At 41.7% G+C, this 22,082-nt stretch overlaps 1 protein-coding gene across 8 annotated transcripts in view; it reads left to right on the top strand.

The window, feature by feature from the left end:
- CPNE8 (copine 8) overlaps nt 1-21,746 on the top strand; it is a 91,142-nt gene extending 69,396 nt beyond the window's left edge. For all 8 annotated transcript variants that reach the window (XM_084811003.1, XM_084811000.1, XM_084811002.1 and 5 more), the window contains 6 exons: nt 1,555-1,736; nt 3,028-3,155; nt 14,181-14,283; nt 15,069-15,126; nt 18,688-18,761; nt 20,804-21,746. In XM_084811003.1, coding sequence (XP_084667129.1) covers nt 1,555-1,736; nt 3,028-3,155; nt 14,181-14,283; nt 15,069-15,126; nt 18,688-18,761; nt 20,804-20,992 — 734 coding nt within the window. In that variant the 3' untranslated portion in view covers nt 20,993-21,746. The remainder of the gene's footprint in view (nt 1-1,554; nt 1,737-3,027; nt 3,156-14,180; nt 14,284-15,068; nt 15,127-18,687; nt 18,762-20,803) is intronic.
- Nucleotides 21,747-22,082: the final 336 nt, after the last annotated feature.

The following is a 22,082-nucleotide window of genomic DNA, read 5'->3' as shown; positions in this document are numbered from 1 at the left end:
AAAACGTTCCCTTGAGATCTCCGATTTTCTTGAAGAGATCTCTAGTCTGTCCCATTCTATTGTTTTCTTTGATTTCTTTGCATTGTTCATTTAAGAAGGCCTTCTTGTCTGTCCTTGCTATTCTCTGGAACTCTGCATTCAGTTGGGTATTATCTTCCCCTTTCTCCCTTGCTTTTCACTTCCCTTCTTTCCTCAGCGACTTGTAAAGCCTCATCAGACAGCCACTTGGCTTTCTTGCATTTCTTTTTCTTTGGGATGGATTTCGTTGCTGCCTCCTGAACAAGGTTACGGACCTCCGTCCATAGTTCCTCAGGCACTCTGTCTATCAGGTCTAATCCCTTAAATCTATTCCTCACCTCCATTGTATATTCATAAGGGATATGAGCAGTGAAATGTACTCTCTAGTAATTTGGAATTCATTGCCTGAAAAGACCCATCTCCGCCCCTTCCTGTACATTACTAGAAAATGATAGAAAACCGTTTTATTTACTCAGGCTTGGAACTATTTTTAGACATTTTACACATTGGGCTATTAATTTGCAACAACTCAGTTACCTTTATATTATCACCAAATTAATGTTCATGTTTATTAATTTAATGAATGGAACACATTGGCAGGTGAACAAAATAATTATGAAAATAATTAAGCTTAAGCCTCAGTTTGCGCAAATGTACAAACCACAATCCATAGAATGAGATAGCCATCGTTAGCTATGTTTGACAGTAATACCAAACTATGGTTTAATGAGACATGGACTGACCTAGCCACCCTCAGTCTCATGTGCTTCCCCTTCCCCTTGCCTTCTCTTGCTTGACCAGAAGGAGTATTTCAGAAGCTTTTACTTCCACTTTTGATTTAGTTTGTCATGTTGTAAGAACTTTGAACTGTGGTTAATTTTAACTATGGTTATTTTAAACAAGTCAGCTGTGTAAACTACAGTTCGAATTGCACTTGTTTGAAACTAACTGTGGTTAAGATAGACCAGAGTTTATCAGCATTGCATAACATAGCAAGCTGTAGTTAATCAAAAGACGAAGTAAAAGCTCCTCAACTTCTCTTACAGGATTCATGAGAACAGGAGTCAGGATAGGGATCCATGAGCCTATGGGGAGTCTAGGCTTGTTCACATCTTGCTAAACCATAGTTTACTGTGATGTCCAAATGCAGTCGTGGTGGTCTAAACAGGATTTCTAGCTTTTTTATTTAACAGCAATTCTTCATTCCAAATGTAATATACCACTTTTGAAGAAACAGAGCAATTGGTAATGCAGTTGTGAAGGGCTGCACTTAAAAGAAAAGGTCATGCTAAGCATGTGCAAGTTCTTAGGCATGCCAGAAGCTCTCTGGAATTTGGTCCATCATATACCTAAATTAAATGCCGATTTTAAAATATTTGGAGTAAAATACATACATCCAAATTCATTATGACATACTGTATTTCAAATTAATAGTTAAGATTTGAGCTAGTATGGAACTGCTCTTACAGGTCTTTAATGCCTGGTGAAATTTGTGTCCTGGTAAAGCCCACTAAATAATGTGTTTTGTTTCCACAGGTAACCCTGCACATCCAACCTCACTCCATTATATGAACCCATACCAGCTGAATTCTTATGGCATGGCACTAAAGGCAGTAGGTGAAATCATTCAAGACTATGATAGTGACAAAATGTTTCCAGCTCTAGGTTTTGGTGCAAGACTGCCTCCAGATGGAAGAGTATCTCATGAATTTGCTTTGGTAAGAAATGGAGATACCATTTTAAAAACCCAAATACCCTATTTGCTTGTGTTCCTCATATACTTTTGTGCTTCTGCATTTCCTCAAAATCATTCATTTTTTTAGGACTGTTGCAAAGAAAATCTGCCCTTTTTTCTTGCAGTATATTTTATATTTTAATGAAGCAAGGAAACAGGAGGTGAACTCTTGAAATCTTCATATTTTATTTTAACAACTGTTCAACTTTAAGACATTTAGGAAGCAATCCTAACTAGATAGGCGGCCACCTCCAAACTCTGAAGCGACCACCTATCCAGAGCAGGGCAGGAGAAGCACAGAGGGGATTGTTCCCTCCGTGCATCTCCTGCCCTGCTTTTTTGGCTAGACAGCCGATAGCGGCTGTGTAGCCGTGGGAGCACGGAGCAGGGAAGGACACTGCTGTTCAGCACATTGGATGTGTCGTACATGCAGCTATGCTCTCCCTGCCCTGGAATGCCCCCATCCACACCCCTTTCCGGACGCTCCACGCTCCTCTTGCAAGCGTGGAGGATGGGGCTGTTCTGCGCTGCCTTGGAGGCAGCATGGAAGTGGGGGGAGGTTGATTCTCTGGGAACCGACCTCGGAGCTCAGGCTCCGAGGTCAGTTCCCAGAGAACACCATATCCTATGGCCTTCTAGCCACTGTGTAGCGGCCATAGGGTTGCTCCCTCCATAGTTTCCAAAAAGGGCACTTATTTGTGTGCCTGTCTACATGGCCCTCAAACTCTCTGAGCAATTAATCAAAAGTGTTCACAACACTGACAGTTCTTTGTTTATGTATTGATAATAAATGCTCCTAGCTTAAAGAAATAGCATTACAACTAACTGAAAAATACCGTGCATAGTTTTTGGTTTATCCATTAGTCTAAGTGAAATGTTTAAAGGAATCTTGTCACACAAATTGTACTAAATGAGCAAGGTGGACTGGATGGCCTAGTTAAGGTGGAATAAGCAGCATCCATGGATGCTTCTTTAGAATGTGTTGTGCCCCAGTGGTTGAGTGGAAGGTCTCTGAACACAACCTTGGTAGCTCCCAGAACAACACCCTATAGTGTCTATGAAGAATTAAAAATATAAAAGTCAAAAGAAATTAATGCAATTTCTTCCAAAATGTGCACTTGTACAATTCTCATCAAGAAAGATTTCATGTATTACACGTTGTGTAATTGTATAGTTTTTACTGCAACTATAGAGTGTGGGCCATATATATAGGTACATACAGCATTCCATAACATTTACAATAGTTAATACTTTATTCCTATTTTTACTTATAGAATGGAAACCCTCAAAATCCTTATTGCAGTGGAATAGATGGTGTAATGGAAGCATACTACATGAGTCTAAAATCTGTACAGCTTTATGGACCAACAAATTTTGCTCCTGTTATTAATCATGTAGCAAGGTAATGATCATGGCAGCTATTCTGGGAAAATTCAGTTCAGTAACCTTATACTGCCAATATAATTATATTCAAGGAAGGATGAGAAAGCTACAATTACATTTTTCTTTTGCAGTAAGTGCTAACACTCTGCCCTGTTAACACAGTTTCTTCAGCCTTTGTGTGTCACACTGGACATTTTCACAACAGGATTAATTTGTCTTTGAGCTTCTTTAGCTAATCATGCGAATACTTAATTATTAATGAAGAATATAAATGGAAGAGAGGCATTTGTAGTTCTTATGATCGTTCTAACCAGTGATAGTTTCATATTCACAATACAAACTGGTTGAATCAAGAACAAGTTGAAACCTCACATGTGAAACCTCTACTTTTATCTTCAGAGCACTGATAGGAGCTTCCTGAAATGGGGTTAGTTTTCATAACTGTGAAACATATTTTCTTGAATCTTAGAAGCATTTTTTTAACTTATGAAAGGGTAGAGTTGACTAGATTTCAGACTTTTTTAAAAAGTTAAAATATCTCACCTGCTGGCTATTGTTTTAATCTCTTCAGCAATGAGATGCTACTTTGGGAAAGCTGGTTCCTTCTTTGTACAGTACTACTTATGGTCATTTTCCTAATCATCAGAATTTAGAGAGCTGAGATATGAACACCAGATAAGATGGCATCACCAGATCATCTGATACATGGAATGGAGATGGACATACTTCAGACTTGTGAAATCAACTTTCTGTTTTTTACTAGATCCCCTAGATCCACCAGTTGGAGCCAGGTGTTTGCATAGTAGCTTAATGTGGCTGACATACACTTCGAATTAAAGAATGATAAAGGATGTTGCTGAACGCATGCTCAGCCCAAGAGTTTTGTTCATTACCAGAACTGAGCTCTCAGCCTTTTCCCACAAAAATCCATCTCCCCCCACCCCATTTTTCTTTCTTTCAGCAAAGAAAGAGAGAGACTTTTAGTAGTTGCTATTGTTAACAGCTGGAAGTTAGAAACCCTTGCTAATCTACTGCAAGTCACCCAGAGATCTACCAGTAGATCCTGATCTGTCTTTTAATCTAGAGGAAGCTCAGCTTTTGGGATCCATATATTCTTTGACAAAGACACTAAACATTTTTTTCCCATAAAATTGAATCAGTTTTTCTTGGAGATTTCCAAACAGCAGTTTCTTATTGATGACCATCAGCAAAATACGTTTTTCCTAAGAAAAATCAAGATATCACCTTTATATTGTTTCATCCACTAAACAGCTAAGTACACATTACATGTGATACATGCAACTGTGCCCCAATACCTTTTTTTAAGCAACCAGATTTAGGAGTGGGGGAAGCACTGGGGGAAAGAAGGGAGTACTTAACTTTTTCCTTGCCTGTTTCTCTGCTCCAAATCACATCTCACCACTACCACCACCCTGACTTTTGGTCCTGCAGGATTCTAAACATGACTGCAAGACATTTTCATCTAATGTGGGGAAAATCCACAGTGGGAGGGTGTGCAATCTGTAGCAAAACAAAAACAGGAATGGTCAAATGATTAAGTACCCCTTCTTGGTTCTATCACTTCTCTCTAAATTTCACCTCCCAAACCTGCTTTGCTGCTTAAGAAACAATGATATTGAGGCACTGTTAATATGTGCCTTGCCCTGACATAATAGAAGAGGGATCTCTTTCTCTCAGTGAAGTAGATGTGGATGTCCACAGAACATCACTTCTGAGTTGTTAGACTGACATTGCAGGTGGGCAAGCACCTGATGGGCAATCTTATGCATTATGATTTAGAAGTTAGTCCCATTGAATCCATTGGACCTTATTGCCAGGTAAGTGAGTATAGGATGCCAGCCTGAGAAGAGTTTAATTATGTATTGAAATGATAGAACCATTATTGCAGTATAAACAGGTAAATCAAGATATGCTTGTTCATAGAAAGTATTTTCTAAAGGAGCATTACTTGGAACATTTATCTTGTCTGGAGCAACAAATGCTACCTTATTTTACTCGTATTGTTTCTGTAGCTTTACTAGTGTACGTTGGCTGTACAGAGTTTCCTAAGCAAAAAGAAGATCTCCATTGGGCGGGGTGGAAAGACAAGAGAAGTGTGAGCAAAAGTAGTTATGCAGACTTAGGAACAAGGTTTCAAGGCTTTTTGGAAAAAGCTAGGTTGTGAGGAAGAATTTAAAGTAATGGAGGCTACATTCTACATTATGTGACTCAGTCTTTTGGATTAAGGCTACATCTGACATTTCTTCTTCATGGGCTCTGTGCCTGTGTGGAGCCTCGATTCAGGAAACTTCTATAGCTGAGGAATTTTAGTGGCAACCCTTACCCCACCGTTCCAGTGCACGTCCCTAGCCGGTTCCCGCTTATTCCCTCAGTTCTCTTTCGACCACCGTTGTGGCAGCCTCGTGAGGGAACTCCTGTTGCATTCAGTTCAGTCTGAAAGCATTTTCAAAGCTGAGGTTTTATTCTATCTTCTTACCTATCAAAGTATTCTCTATTTAATATTTGTGTTGTTTTTATTTCTATTTGTTTTTTTGTGGTTTCGTGATTGCCTTCACGGGCGTATGGTCCTTAAGACGCCATTTTGAAAGTGCGTCCATTGTGGAGCTAAGTTACCACCATCTGACGGACATTCCCTTTGTCTTTTTTGCATCGAAGAAGGACTTGTTGTTGAGGCTTGGCCTCATTGCCAAGCCTTTTTGAAGCAGGCGAGGTGGAATCATTCTGACCAGTTGAAAGCTGCTCTTTGGAAATGAGTGTTGGAAGCCAGTGTGTTGAGGAGCCAAAAGGTATGGCTGAGAAACTAACCTTGTCCTCAGTGAGCTCACCCGCTGAGTAGGAGCCCACCCTAGTGTTAGGGATATCTTCCCCTCAACGTTGTACTCCCCTGAGTACATAAGATCCTCCTACTTTGGCCCGATCTTAGATGTTCTTACCAGCTAAGAAGCTAACCAAAAATGCTAAAGCTTCAAAACAGGCTAGTCTATTTTTTCACACTTAAAAAGGAGAAGAAAAATACTTCTAAAACGTTGGATGACTTTACTTGGGATTGAGTGTGTCCCTTGGGCCCTGCTGCTGTCCCTAATCTTGCACAGGCATCTTGGAATTGACAGCAGCTTCCAGCACCAACCACATCTCCCAGCACCCCACTTCAGGACTGAGCATGTTCTTCACTTCCATCTGCTCCTCCCAATTATGGCTCGGCATCACGGGATCAACAGCAACCTCCAGTACTGGCCATGTCTCCTGTTGTCACCTGTACTGTTGACCATGCCTCCAACTCCACCAATGTTGTTGTCACCGATTCCAGTGGTAAACCTGACGCCTCTGGTGGACCCCATTCTGATACCTTCTACATCGGAGGGTGAGATCATGGATCAATCCCCAACTGGTCCTTCCACTTTGCCACCCTGTTCGTACTGGCCATAATGGTACAGGACATCTAGAGACCAACATCAGGAATCTCCAGATTCGCTATACTTGGCTGCCGCCTTCAACAGAGATCATTCCGTAGTCTTTACGAGTGGACCCAGGATAGAAATCAGCCCAGATCACCTTTCTCTGATTGGGAGAGACATCCAACATGGGATTCTCAATACAGGAGACCTGTAATTGTGATGAGATCAGTATGATCCATACTATTCCCCTCCCTGTCCTGACCTTCCATATCGGGGGAGGAGTTGCTACCATCGGTGCCCATTGGCTACCTTGTCGAGACCTCCAGATAGAGAGGATACCTTTTGAGTGCTTCTGTCGGTCCCTAATCCTGTTCTGCAATCGCAGCAAGCAGTCCAGGTACCAACATCCTTGTTCCGTGGGCAACCTCTGGCCATACTACAGCCACCAATGCAACCACTGGCTACATTACAGCCACAGTTATGCCTTAATGCTGGTAGCGAGTCTTCACTTCCCTCCCTCCTGGAGAGAGTATGAAACAGTCCTGGAAAGCCCCATCCACTGTGCCACCAGTGTCAAAGCACTTGGAGGGAATGTATCGTTTGCAAGAAGCCAAAGCAGAATACCTATTCAAGCACCCTGCTCCAAACTCAATGGTGGTAGAAGCTGCACAGGGAAAGTCTCAGAGAGCACATTCTTTTCCAACTGATAAAGAAGGCAGATGCCCTGACCTACTTGGAAGGAGACTATATTTCTCTGCAGCGATGGGCCTAAAAATCTCAAAACTACCAGGCAGCGATGTCGGGATATCAGCTACTGTTGTGGGATAAAGCTGGCCGCCTCTTTGGACATTTACCAGATGATAAGAAGGAATTAGGTTGCCTTTTCCAAGCTGAGGCAATGAAGTAGTCAAGGCAAGAAATACATATGTCACACCATCAAGCTGATTGCAAAAAAGGTCTTCATCAGATCCATTGCTTAACATCACCATGCCTGGTTGAAGTCAGCTGGCCTTCCTCAGGAAACTAGAGCAGGCATCAAGGATCTATCTTTTGATGGCCAGAGACTGTCAGTGCAAAAGCTGATAACGAGTTGGCGTCAGTACAGAAGGTCCATACCATGGCACGTCAAATGGGATTCATGCCCCAACTGGCACCCTGACAACGGTGTTGGTTCCAACCTTCCACTACTAGGTACCAACCTCAACAACCCAGGTTTTCACAACAGCAAAGTCCTCAACCAACAACATTGGGAAAGTCTTTTTCAAGTTCAAAATTTCATGGCTGTAACAGCAAACTCACAGCAGAAACAAGCAGTGCCTTTGACCCCCATCCTTTTTGTCACTCTGCTCATCTTCCCATCTTTGGAATTCTTCTGTCCTCCTATCATCTGACTTGGTGCAACGTCACATCAGATTCCTGGGTCCTTTCCATAGTCCACAGAGTTTTATGCCCTCTGTCTGCTCAACCATGCATGTGACCGCTCCATTCTAGGTCCTCCACCTCAAAGTTCAGATGCTCCTGGAGAAGGGAGCAATTCAGACAGCCCCACATGCTCTACTTCAGGATGGTTTTTACTTCAACTTCATGTTCCACAGAAGGATGGCGGTCTTCAGCTGATCCTGGTCATGCAGGAGTTAAACCTTTACATCTCTCCCAGGAAGTTCCATATGATTTCCCTAGCGTTGATACTCCCTATTCTATCCAGAAGAGATTGGTTCACCTCTGTTGACATCAAGGATGCATATTTCCACTTCACTATAGAAGAATTGTACCAGCGTTACCTCCACTTTGTCATTGGTACTGATGCCTACCAGTTATGGGTGCTACCTTTTGGCCTAGTCACCACTTCAAGGGTATTCACAAAATGCATGGTGGTGGTCTGTTCCCATCTTCAAGGTGTACCCGTATATCAGCGATTGGCTTCTGGTAGCATTGACACATAGTTGTCATCTTTAGTCAGTAGAGGTGACCCGTAATCTCCTTCAGAGCCTGGGACTTTGCCTAATTCTTGAGAAGTCTCATCTGCAACCTAACCAAGCTCTACAGTTCATCAGGGCGCTGCTAGAGTCCCACTCAGGCAGAGTGTATCTTCCCCTGGGATTGAATTGAGGTGCTGATCTCGTTGGCAGCAGAGCTAAATCACTGCAGGTCCATCTTGGCCCTCATTCAGCAGCTATTAGGCCTTAGGGCTGCAATGACAACTGTGGTCCACTACACTCGATTGAATAGGAGGCCTCTTCAGAATTGACTCATATGCAACTTGGATACCAAGCAGGATGCCTGCCAGACCAAACTGCAGGTTCCATGAGGCATCAGGTACTTCTTACAGTGGTGGATGGTGCCAGCCAACCTGTCAGAGGGCATGCCCTTCCTTCAATCTTTTCCATCCCAAGTAGTAACTGTGGATGTGTCGCTCATGGGATGGGGAGCCCACTGCTTGGGCCTCATGGTCCACGGGCAGTGGTTGGCCTTGGAGGCAATTCAACATATCAACCTTCTAGAGTTCAGAGCCATAAAAGATCTTCAGGCATTTGGGCTGGACCTGGGGGGCAGACTGGTCCAGGTCACTTTGGACAACACTACAGTCATTGCGTACCTCAACAAGGATGGGGGTAGGAGATCACTTCCACTCCTTGACCTAACACTCGATCTTTCAGTGGTGTTCACCTCATATGATCGGACTGGTCGCATTCCATGTTGCCGGAGTGGACAATGTTTTGGGCAGCCAACTCAGCTGGACAAATGGGAGCTGGACAGATCGGTCCTGAGGGACTTGTTTCACCTCTAGGCACACTGGAGGTGGATCTCTTTGCCATGCAACACAATGCTGCTTGCCAAGCCTTCTGCAGTTGGGCGGACCATGGCACAAGTTCGTTGGGAGATGTCTTTGTTCTCCAATGGACTGGAGCGTTAACCTTTTTTTATCCTTTCCCCTTGATTACGAGGGTTCTGACAAACATCAGGACAGACAGTACCAAGTGCATCATCAGAGAGCATGGACCTGAGCCTGGACCAGACACAGGCAATAATGTCAAACTTGCATTGTGAATACCGATTTTGCTAGGAGAAAATAACAGTTTTATGGTTGAACTTTGGGGAAAGGCTTGTGGAGGAAGAGTAAGGAGCTCATGGAGGGGGAATAAGACGAATTACACACAGACTTCTCTGCACCTGGGTCTGATGGCTGCACCTTCCCAGATGAATTGTTTGTAAATGAAAATAAAAGATTAAGAAGACAAACTTTAAAGATCAAGTGCAAAAAGAAGATTGAGCACAACAAGAAGGCTGCTGGCAATTTTCTGAGGACAGTGAGAAGAAAGGAGAAAAGTTTTTCAGTGGTAAAGCAAAGCCTGGGGGGATGGGAAGCCACGCAGCACTTAGCTGGTAATCTCTAGAGGTACTGCCCAGTCTAGGAGTACATAGGCTGTGGAGATAATTAGATGGTGGTAGCAGGAAACTTGGCAATTTACAGCATTACACAACGGGCATCAGAAAGCGAACGAGAAGCCCCTCAGCTTTGTTCCCATCTCCTGATCCAAAACAACTAAAAATTGATGACTTTTTTGCTCCGACTAATGCTTGTCTAGGTTCCAGAGAGTTTGCAATACCAGTGACTAACACATTTGACCGTTTGAACACAGAAGAAATACCTTTGCATGACTCTGACAATAATATGCCATCCATTTCAGGTGGCTTTGCTGGTAAACTTGATGTTGTGGATTTTGCCATCAACCTTGGAAATACCTTGGTTGACCAGTTTTGTTTGGTTGCAAAAATGATTCAATCAGTATATGACCTCCTCAGTGGTATTTGTGTTAAGTCTATCTGTCTTTTAAGAAAAGTGAATTTGATACTTTTCTGTTTGACTCTACCTCAGGGAAGGGGTTATCCCAAGAGAGGGCTAAGCGTAAGTAGAATCTTGTTGCTACTCAGATTAGTGGCAATTTGGAGACTGATGCTCCGTCTGGGACTAAGGACTCAGTGCAAACTAGGGGTCAGTCCCCTGGGAGCTCTTCAATTCATTCACAAGAGTATAAGGAAGGCCCTTTGAAACAGCATAGTATTTCTGGAAAGGATTCCTTCCAGCTGGTGGTTAAACCCTGTCAGGTTAGTTTGGCAGTTTTACCAATTAATAGACACTATCCTCCTTGGAATGTAAAATCAAAAGCAATATACTTTTTGCACTCTTTTAAAATGTAATCTTAAGTATACTGATTTATTGAGTGTTAAGACACTCTATAGCCCTTCTTTAAAAAATACCTTTTTACTTTTGCTACACCTGGTATTCCTTCTTTGATTATGAAAAGAGAGAAGCCGTTGAAGGAGAGGCAGGTAGGCCCTACTTGGGTATTTTGTAACACCATTCAGCCCCCTCTGTTGAACTTCCATGCTAAGCAAGCTCCTGATTCAGACACAACAGTTGCAGCAAGATTGCCTGGGAAGTTAGCAGATGCCACTCACAACCTAATTAGTTGGGATGAACCTGAAGTAGTACAGCTACCTAAAAGTACAGTTTTACCAACAGGAGTTTTGAGGATTCTACAGAAGAAAAGGTGATTGATTCTTTTGTTGCTCTCCCTGATAGTTAATAAACAGCTATTGTAGATAGGCTGGAGATTTTAAGAAGCACCCTTTTGAATATACGAAGTTCCAGATGTATTTCTCCTGCCTTAGCAGCGTCAAACCCTCATTCAACTGATGGTTCAGTATTGCAATCTCAAACAGTTAACTCTTTGGCTACACTTGGGGACCCTGATAAATTTCAGTCACCCCATGGAGTATAATTGTAGGCAGTTTTCTCATGATCACACATTAGCACAAGAATGGACAGGTTGACTTTTTTTGGAACCCTCTAAGCATGGTTTAGAACCATCATACAAAATCTCTTAACCCCATGGCCCCTATACAACCTTTACTTCTTGGTAATGGGTTCATATACAGCAACAAGGATATAGAGTGCATCACTGTGGTGGCCTCACCAGCCATGGTTTGCTCTGCTACTCAGAATGGCTTGGGAGTGATATTGTCATTTCCCTTGCACCCATCCCTCTTCACCAGGGAGAATGAAAAGGTCCAGCATCTAGTCCTTGCAAATTGACAGCCTAGAAGATCGGGTGACTGAGACTGACTCCATTCCTGCATCGATACAGAGGATCCTTGATGACACTCGGAAGCTGCCTATGCATTGCTCGTACACAAGGAAATGGGGCTGCTTTCTCGTCTTTTGCTCAAGCTGAAGGTTTTCACCCGGTCTGGTGCTCTTTGCACCAAATCCTCTAGTGTTTTCTGTCCCTTTTTGAGAAAGGACTCAAGTTGTCATCTTTAAGAGTTTATCGGTCTGCTGTCTCTGCTTTTCATCCTCTTGTTGGGGGGTTTTCCGTCTTCTCGCATATGATAGCAAAGAGATTTCTAAAAGGGATTAGGAATCTGGCACCACCCGTTCATTGCACATACCTAGCAGAAGTCTGTCTGTGGTGCTGAAGGCACTGTCATCCAAGCCCTTGGCTGCCAAAGAGTTGCACCTTCTCTCCTGGAAGGTTGCTTTTCTTGTTCCTGTTACATCTGCACGATGTTCTAGTGAACTCTGTGTGCTCAGAGTAGACCAGCCTTACCTTACTTTTCACCAGGACAAGGTGGTCCTCAGACCACACCCTTCCTTTTTACCCAAAGTTGTATCAGAATTTCATTTAAATCAGGACATTATTCTGCCTGCGTTCTTGACTTCTCCATCGACACCCTTGGAGTCGACTTTGCATTCACTTGATCTTCGATGTCACTGGCCTTTTACAAGACTAAACCGTTTCGACTGTCACCCCACCTCTCTGTCTGCTACAGTGGCAAGCACAAAGGCCAGCCTCTCTCAGACTCAGATTCGCGTCTTGGGTCGTTAAGACTGTCAAGCTGTCATATGAGCTGGCTGGGCTCGAACTGTCTGCCCCAGTCTGAACTCGCTCTACTCATGCGGTAGTGACATCGACATGGGGGTTGCCATCCCTAACTGTGCTGCACTGCTACCTGATCGACACTGTCTACTTTTGTTAAGATGTTACAGGCAAGATGTCTGGGCTAGAGCTGTGCTTTTGGTCGTGCCATCCTTTTCTCTGTGTTGTAATAGGACACCGACACACCTCTTTGTAAGTTAACTTGCTACTCGCCCATATGTCTGATGCACAGAAACTACGAAGAAGAAAGTCAGGTTGCTTCCTGTAACTGTAGCTCTTCAGGTGGTCATCTGTGCATTCACACAACCCCACCCACTGTTCTCTCTTCAGTATCATACTCAAGTTCGATGTTGGGAACCAAAGGTATTTCTTCTCAGTTCCAAGGCCACAATGTCAGTCTCAAGGAACTGAGGGAATAAGCAGGAACCCACTAGAGACATGTGCACTGGGACGGTGGGGGAAGGGTTCCCACCAAAATTCGTCAGCTATAGAAGTTTCTCGAATTGAGACTCTGCGCAGGCACAGAGCCCATATGTGTGAATGCACAGGTGACCACTCAAAGAACTACAGTTACTAGTAGCAACCTGTCTTTCCTAAGTCTAGACATTGTTTTTCCTCTGTATTTAACACTGTTGGAGCATCATAACAAATTCCGCAGTCTTACAGATAATTAATTTTCAGAATTCTAGAAGTGTTACCGGTTGAAGGTTCTGAGAGCCACTTCCAGATTTTCTCATTGGAGTTCAACCAGAAGGTACTCCTATGATGAAAATGATAACATCACATAGACTTGTTTTCTCATGAGCCAGATACAGATCTGCTCAGAATTCCAGAAGCAAACGAGCATACAGTATGTAACACAGCCATACATGGGTTTTCCAGTTTTTTGGTCGTCATGAGGATGACTTGTGGCTAATCTATGATTGTATATGGAGCATTGGAAGCAGCTTTGAGTGAACATGATTGACAAAGGATGCTAAGTTAACACAATTAGTGAATATTTCTAATTATTTTAAATGCCCGATAGTACAACCAAACATTGTAATATTCCACATACTTTATTTACAGCCTTTAAACATACATTCCTAGGTAGCTTATACACATTTTTGTTGCAATATTACAAATCAGCCTGTCCTGTCACTATTGTTTTATTACATCATGTGTCCTTAAATATCCATGGACTTGCCAGATCAAGGTGAACTTGATAAGTATGCATAAGGGAGTCTTACAATGCCATAGTTAATGAAAACACTACAGTTACTTAGCTGTTTCATGCCTGCCTTTCAAACTATTTTTATCTGAATTTTGTAGTCTGTTACAGTAGTACATGGACAGTATCCAGCGCTGCCTGTATGCTAGCAGGACCCACTGTTCAACGGGAAGCTAATGGATCCTGCAGCAATCAGAAATGAATATAACACTCATTTCTGGGCAGATCACTGGAACTTGCAGAAGGAGTTCTCTTGACTGGTCTTGATCCAGAAGTGAGCATTTCCACTCATTTCTGAGATTACTGTTAGAAGCGCTAGTTCCTGTTGCGCAAGCAGTGGGTTCTGCTAGTGTAACAAAAACAGCAGAAGTACGGTGGCAGTATTGGATACTGCCCCATGAATATACATTTAAATGCATTCTAAAGGTTTTATTTTCTGATATTAAAACTATGTGTATTGTGTTTTGTTTTTTTAGATATGCTGCCTCAATTAAAGATGGCTCCCAGTATTTTATTCTTCTCATTATTACAGATGGGGTCATTTCTGACATGGCTCAAACAAAGGAGTCTATAGTGAATGTAAGTTGTGTTTAAATGTGATAGTGGATTAAACAAATGTATTTTTAAAATAGAATTATTAAATGATGTTGGCTAACTCCAACATAATTCAGAGGCCAAACTTTCAAAACTCAGAATGAACTTATTCTCAGTTGGTCATGCACCTGTCCCCCTGGCCACCTCTCCTTCACACACATTTTCATACTCCTTCAAATTTGAATAATTTGATCATTTCTGCTATTTCAGTGTGTCACTTTACTACGTGTGCACGCACGCACATGCGCGCGCACACACGGAGAGGGGTGGGGAGGAAGAAAAAAAACAGAAAATCCATAAATGTAATAGTAGCAACAAAACCATCATGAAGACCCAGGAACCAAAAGCTCTTTTGGAACAGGTCAGGTTTATACCTCCTGCAAAAGAGAAGAACTGCTGTGAACCCAATTCCATTAAAGGCCCTGCAACTTGCCACAGATTGTCTTTACTTCAAGCTGCGAAGTATCCAGACCAAGCCTGGCCTGCAGAACATAAACAGTGTTGTATGAAAGATAAGTTGTAGTGGCTTCCGATTAGTTCTAAGTATAGGTGTGTGCGCTCTCCCCCCCCCCCCCGCAAATTCTGGTTTAGGGTACAGAGAGCAGGAGTGCAAAGCCACAAGTTTCTGTTTTCACTGCATTTTGATTGTAGCAATAGAGAGAGTCACACTTTAATGTAATATTAGAAGATTATGTAATATTACACAATTTAATACAATATTAGAAAATTATATAATGATGTTTATATGTGTGTTTCTTCCTCTTTTGAAGGCTGCAAAGCTTCCAATGTCAATAATAATAGTGGGAGTTGGACCAGCAGAATTTGATGGTGAGTCTCTCTGTTTGAGAATGTTTTTTGGAAAAAAAGTCTCATAGATGTTAGTGAAATTGGGAGCCAGTTCACAAAACTGGCAAAATGTCATTTCTGTACATTTAATTGTATTCATTTATTTATAAAGTGATACCCTGCTTTTCTTTGCAAAGTGAGCTTATAGCAGTTCAAATAATAAAACATATTACAATAAAATAAATAATGTAATTATTATATTAATAATAAAAACAAACCCAAAATAAAATTACAAAAATCAAATACCAGTAATAAAACAATATCTGTCATGGAGATAATATCACTAAAATAACCAAAATCTAGGAAAAGTAATCTGCTAAAAGCCTTCAGGAACAGTCATGGTTTTGGTCAAACACAAACCTCCCAGTGGAGGGGATTCCATAAATGAAAAAGGTCCTGTTCTTGATGGCTGTCTGCTGTTTCTCATTCAGCAATGGAAGTTGGAGCAGGACCTCAGACCTTAAATGGAGCATGCATTTAGACTCTAAACTTTAGAGATATAAAGTTCCAAACCAGCATCTTCAAACCAGAAACAAATGAATAACCAGTACAAATCAAACAAGATGGAAATAATATGTTCTGAACACCAAACTCTAGCCAACAACCTGGCGGTAGCATTTGATACCAGTTGAAGTTCCATGGGCAACCCCAAACAGAGCAGATTTAGTCTTAACACTAACCTGGATGTAACTAGAGCATGAACGATGGTGCCAAGATCTCTTCTTCATTCATACGTGCAAGGTGGGGAGTGTACACTGTTTTCACTTTTAACTAAACTATAGTTTCCTGCTATATACAAATTCATAACTGTGATTTATTCTAACTCTAGTTAAAACAAAGCAAGATCAAACTATGGTGTGACAACCATATTTGTTCACTAACTGTGACTAGAATAAACCAGTGTTTCCCATGGACATTCATATTGTAGAACTGTGGGTTTGTTTTAAAGTGAAAGCAATGATTTAATTCCCCTTTTGTGTATGAAGAAGCAGGAGGAAGAGTATAGTTTATTAGTTGTCTGACCTGAGCCAATGACTTGCTTAGCTCATTCACAAATTTACCCGTATATCCAATTAGTTCTGTCACACTATTCTCTTACAGTACTGTGCTACTTATTGTATTGCAGCTAAGCATTGTGTTGCAGACCAAATAAATACTACTTAGAATATAGTGGATCGGATCAAAAAGTTTCCTTCCTCCAATGGAAGAAGCTTCCACTGGAGGAAGGGAACCTTTGGCTCCAACTAGGGATGTACGAACGTCACTAACCTTTCCGTGGATTATGTTCATGGTGTGGGGGAGGCGATCCGTTCCTCCCCCCTGGAATCCTCGACGGCCGGCTGTGCTCCGCGGCACCTCCGCGGAGCAGCGGGCCAGGCCCAGGCCAGAGCCGTCCGCAGCCGGATTTCCGGTCACGGAGGGTTCTCGGTAAAACAAACAAACAAACCATGTACGCAAATGGCGGCGGCTACGGCCACCATCATTTGCGTTCCTTATTTTTCGCCGTCTTAGTCTACGTAAATATTTACGTAGACTATTACGGCGAAAATAAAGGGGAACGCAAATAGCGTAGCGATTTGCGTCCCTTTTTGATTCGCCGTTTTAGCCTATGTAAATATTTAAGTAGGCTAAAACGGCAAATCAAAAAGGGACGCAAATAGTGCCTGCTACGCTATTTGCGTTCCCCTTTATTTTCACCATAATAGTCTACATAAATATTTACGTAGACTAAGATGGCGAAAAATAAGGAACGCAAATGGCGGCGGCCGTAGCTGCCGCCATTTGCGTACGCGTTTTTTTTTTAACCCAGCCGCAATAGGCTACGTAAATCTTTATGTAGCCTATCACGTCTCTGTAAAAAAAAAAAAACAAAAAAAACCTCTAGACTGCAAATGGTGGCGGCGGCAGCCGATCAGAAGACCAGTCGCCGCCACCGAAGCCGCCGCCTGGAACATCCGCCCCAGGTTAGTCTCGTCCCAGGGGGGATCTGCAGGGGGGTGGCAGGCCGTTCCGCCACAGATTTTGGGGGACTGAATGCACTGGCATTCGGCCTCACCGAGATCCGTGGCAGAATTCTCTGACATCCCTAGCTCCAACACAATACTAAGAGTCTTTTCAGCTGTCTATTTAGTGAGCTGTAAAGTACAGATAATTAGGTTCTAGACAGTGCCCAAACCAGTATTGGAAGGGAGATATAGGCATGATGTGCTTGAAGGAAGATGTAGCTGGGAGAGTTTGGATCATTATTTCTCGGCACAACTTTTACACAAAGATAGGGATGTATGAACCCCGCAATTTATGGTCTGGGGGGGTCCCCAGTGGGGAAATCCAAGCCACTTGGGGCTCCGCGGATTTCCCTGGAGCCTTACTGTGTCCGTTGGATTTCGTGGGGTGACTCTCTTCTATATGGGCTGGCTGCACTGGGACCCCAAAGAAGCACTTGACAGCCAGCGTGGTGAGAAAGGGCCTCAGCAGCACCCCAGCGCTCCCACCCTGGCCTCCTCTTGAGGCCAGGGCAAGGGGGCTGACCACGCTGGGACCCTTCTTCCCTGTGCCAGCTGTTAAGTGGCACCCCAGCACCGTTTAGAATGGAAGAGAGCCATCCCATGAGAAATCCAACAGACCTGGAGGTAAGTGGGGTTGGTCCGCTTCAGACTTCACAGGCTGGATTCTTGAGAATCCAGCCAGATTTGAACCTGCAGCAGATTTCTCCACCATCCCTACACAAAGAGATAAAATAGATGTGGCTAGATTACGTTGTTGCTAAAATTAATCATTGGCCTTTGATTCTTTGATTCTTTTTATGAAATTGTGAATTTATGTTTGTGAATTTAGATGTTAAAGCTGGGGTTTGGAAATTTATGCTGTGTCATAGTTAACTGAAAACCCTGGAAATACGATGCAATAAAATGACAACAATATATTAACTGTGTCAGTATATGGTGCCTTTGATTAATTACTGATTGAATTTTTAAGATGGATGATGTTAAGAATAATTGTGGAATTGGCAGTAAATCTATAATACTAATCTCACATACAGGTATTCAGAATGCCACACCCTTGTAGATAGCAGAGTTAAGTACTATCCTAGCTGGTTTCTCTTGGCTGGATCTAAATGAGTAACACAATGACTGCACTTCCCATCATTTTGTTTTTATTTCACCGGCAACGTTTTTTTAATCATAAGAGAAAAGGAAAGAGGAAGAGAAAGATGGGCTTATTTGTTTTTATAAAGAAACCTAAAACTTAAACGTAGGCAGTTTTCCACCTATTATCTTTCTGCTGCCAACTTTCTGCTGGTCTTGAGCAAGTCATTTTATTTTCACCTCACTACCCAGTATATAAAATTAGAATCAAAATCACTTAATTCATGTGCTTGTGAATGGTACGAGGATATATTTTCCCACAGTACAGGTGCATTGTCCAAGAGGGTGCCCAATCCGAACTGCTTGCTGATAGTTCAACAAATACTATGATTACGCCATAAAAGTACTATATAATTTAATAACTAAACAAAAAACTATAGTTTTCTTTTTTTTTAAGCTATGGAAGAATTGGATGGTGATGAAGTAAGAGTCTCGTCAAGAGGAGTATATGCAGAAAGGGATATTGTACAGGTGAGAAGAAAATACTTCTGCCAAGCAGATCTTTTCAGTGTTCAAATGTGCTCGTGTGCGCACATTGCATTTTTGTGGCTTTCATTCAATCACACTATTGGAACCTCTGTGCAGGAAAGCACACTGGAAAGTTCTGGATTGCTGTGTTGGGTTTGATTATTTCCCTCAAAAGCGTGCTTGGCATTAATGGGGGTCACTCTAGAGTGTGTTCTTGTTACATCTTTTAATAAGTTGCCATTGTGGAAACAAAATTTAACTTGTATTTTTACAAGATAGTATTTCAGGTTGAAGTTGAAGGGTCTTTTCCTAGTGAGCATTTCAGCAATTTGCATTCTCTGTTTTGTGAGAGTGTCATTAGATGGCACAGGGTTATGACTGTAATGGTTTTCATGCAAACACAAGGTCGTAATTTGTACCTCAGTTCTTGACATAGATTGTACTCAAGCTTGAATGAGAAAATCAGGAACATATAGATATGCGTGCTGCAAGAAGTTCGGCATAACAGCATACTAAGGACAATTCCATCTAATCACTTTGGCCAGGGTGACAAGAGAATAATGGGACCAAACTAATATCTACAGTCTCTGCTCAAAAACCGACAGCCAGAAAGAATGGATTCTGAGCTGTCCAGTACTAAAGGTTTTTTAGTCAATTGATTAACTTATTAATTCCTAAGAATCCAAGAACAAGTACATCCAAGCATCTAGCTGGCAAAGTACATTCTAAATGATCAGGGTCTAAGAATACTGAGGTTTCCAAGACAAATAAAAAGTAATCATGAACTAATTCTGAAGAATTTAAATCTCTGGATTTAAGCAAAAGCATAAGCAAAATAGTCTGAAGACAGTGAAGTACAGAAATGCCCTACACAGATTGGCCTTGGATTTTTCTGCATTTCCCAGAAATAAAATCAGAAAGAGCCAGAAAAAAATTCCCATGCCAAACTGAAGACTCAGAAAGATGTCACCAAGCAAATCAGGCTCACCCTGAAAACACAGTCCCTCCTTCCCTTCCCTGGAGTGTGCCTGGAGAAATGCTGGAGTGTACAGCATTTCTGTACAGCTTAGGCTGGTGTGTCAGCTGTGCTCTTTCCTGGAGAAGTCAGATCTAGCCACTGTCACATGCCTTGTCACATCTAAGTATTGTAACGTGCACTGACTGAAAAATATTCAGAAACTGCAGTTGCAGAATACTATGGCTGGCATGGTGTTGGAAGCCAGTGGCATGGATCATTGCTGTTTAATCTTCACTGACTTCTGATTTACTTCCGAACACAATTCTAAGTTCTGACCATCACCTCTAAAGCCCCATACAGTTTAGGATTAGGTTATTTAATGGACCTCCTCCTGCCGCTTAACCCTGCCAGCCAGCTGAGATCATCAGTGGAAGCCCTGAACCATGTCCCACCACCATCAGCAGAGCAATTGGTGATGACACAAGCCAGGGTCTTTTGGGTAGCAGCACCTAGGCTTTGAAACTCCTTCTCCTGAAAGATTCAGCTCCCCCTTTACAGACTTTCTGAAGCTCAGTGAAAGTAGTTTATTTCATCAGAACTAGTAAATGGTAGTACATTTTTCCTGCTTTGCACTTTTAATATTTTGCTTCTGTGGTTTTGATACTTGCTGCTCTGTGTTTGCTTTTTCTCATAAAGATAGATAGATAGATAGATAGATAGATAGATAGATAGATAGGCAGACTTTATTTTAGTATGTTTTGATGGATTATATTACTGTGATGTTTTTATTTATGTTTGTTGGTTTGAAGAGCTCCAGCAGAAAAGCAATCTAAAAATACAAATAGTAAAATATAATATAATGAGTTATATCCAATGTTACTTCCACTTAGAGTAGACCCATTGAAATGAAAGAGACTTAAGTTAGACTAACATTGAATGCAACCCAATATATAAATCTAGAAAGACCTGAAATAATATATGTCTTACCAACTTTTAAAATAAGTGATACTTCATGTCGAGGCTTTCGTTTTCTTTCTGTATGATATCATAGTAGCAATGCTGAACTTTTTTTCCCATTTCATTTCAGTTTGTACCATTTCGGGATTACATTGACAGAAGTGGAAACCACATATTAAGTATGGCCAGACTTGCTAGAGACGTCTTAGCTGAAATCCCAGACCAGTTTCTCTCCTATATGAGAGTCAGAGGAATCAAGCCATCTCCTGCACCTCCTCCATACACACCACCTATTCATGTAGTGCAGACTCAGATATGAGCAGTCCAAATATTTAATGCTTTTCAAAAACTATTAGAGCGCTGCTAAGAAAATGCTCCAGTACATTGGTGCACTTTAAAGAGCCAATAAGCTGAGGCCAAGGGTCCCTCTTTGTGAGCCATGGTGGTGGTGGGCTTTGGAGCAAAATAAGTTAAACTTCGTATACCAAAATGTCCAATCTGGTTGCATGCGCAACAAGAAGCAAAATGGTGGTGTTTGTTTCTAAGTTTTATTATGTTTCTAACAGAAAAAGGTACTGTTGTCATGTGTTTGGAGAGAAAGCACAAGTCACGGGTTCCACTCAGAAGTCCTTGTCTTTCCTGACTTAATATGTACATATAATGTGAATGCAATTCTTCTGTATCAATGTTTACATGTTACTACTTTTCAAATTGAACTACTTTTTTTAATAATTATTCTTAATCTTAAGAATTTGGAATATTGAATTGTCTATCTTGCAATAGTAAAATCCACAAGAGAAGCAATATCTCTTTGAATGATTGTCCAGACAAATGTGAATGCAAAACTAATGGTAGATAGCAGGGGGACAAATACATTCATAGATCTTGATAATGGAAACACCTCACTCAAGTGCTCAGTAAAGAATTCATCTGACATATTTGAGAATAAGCTTCCAAGATGTGAATACTGTAAAGAATATGTATTTTTGCAAGATATTCCAGTTCCTGAAATAACTTGTGTTTACATTTTTAAAGACTGATTATGCTGGCATAATAAATTTCAACAACAACAATAGTGTAATTCTAGGAAATGGCTGCATCAAATAACTTTTGAGTCCTACGTTTAAGCTCATGTAACATGAGAAATCTGTAGAGTATCTTGCATAACAACAGTAGAGCTTTGACATCATATTGCTTTCTGCAGGTGAATCTTCTACTATGACTAACTTAAAAGCTCTTATGCAAATTGCCAGTTGCTGTGAGGTTTGTCTTGATTGTCCATTCAAAGGGATGCTGGCTCATTTTGAACTGGCTGTTGAAATAGTTACACTAACATATAGGGTACGCAAGTGGTAACGTATTAATTAACTGGGTTAAAATTGCACAGCTGTGTTGCTTTGTGCACAACT

The sequence above is a fragment of the Heloderma suspectum genome, chromosome 7, assembly GCF_057233095.1.
Source record: "Heloderma suspectum isolate Gila_16-S chromosome 7, 16-S_ref, whole genome shotgun sequence".
Classification (NCBI taxonomy): Eukaryota; Metazoa; Chordata; class Lepidosauria; order Squamata; family Helodermatidae; genus Heloderma; species Heloderma suspectum.
The sequence above is the reverse complement of the archived record's forward strand: the minus strand, read 5'-3'. Positions and strand labels throughout refer to the sequence as shown.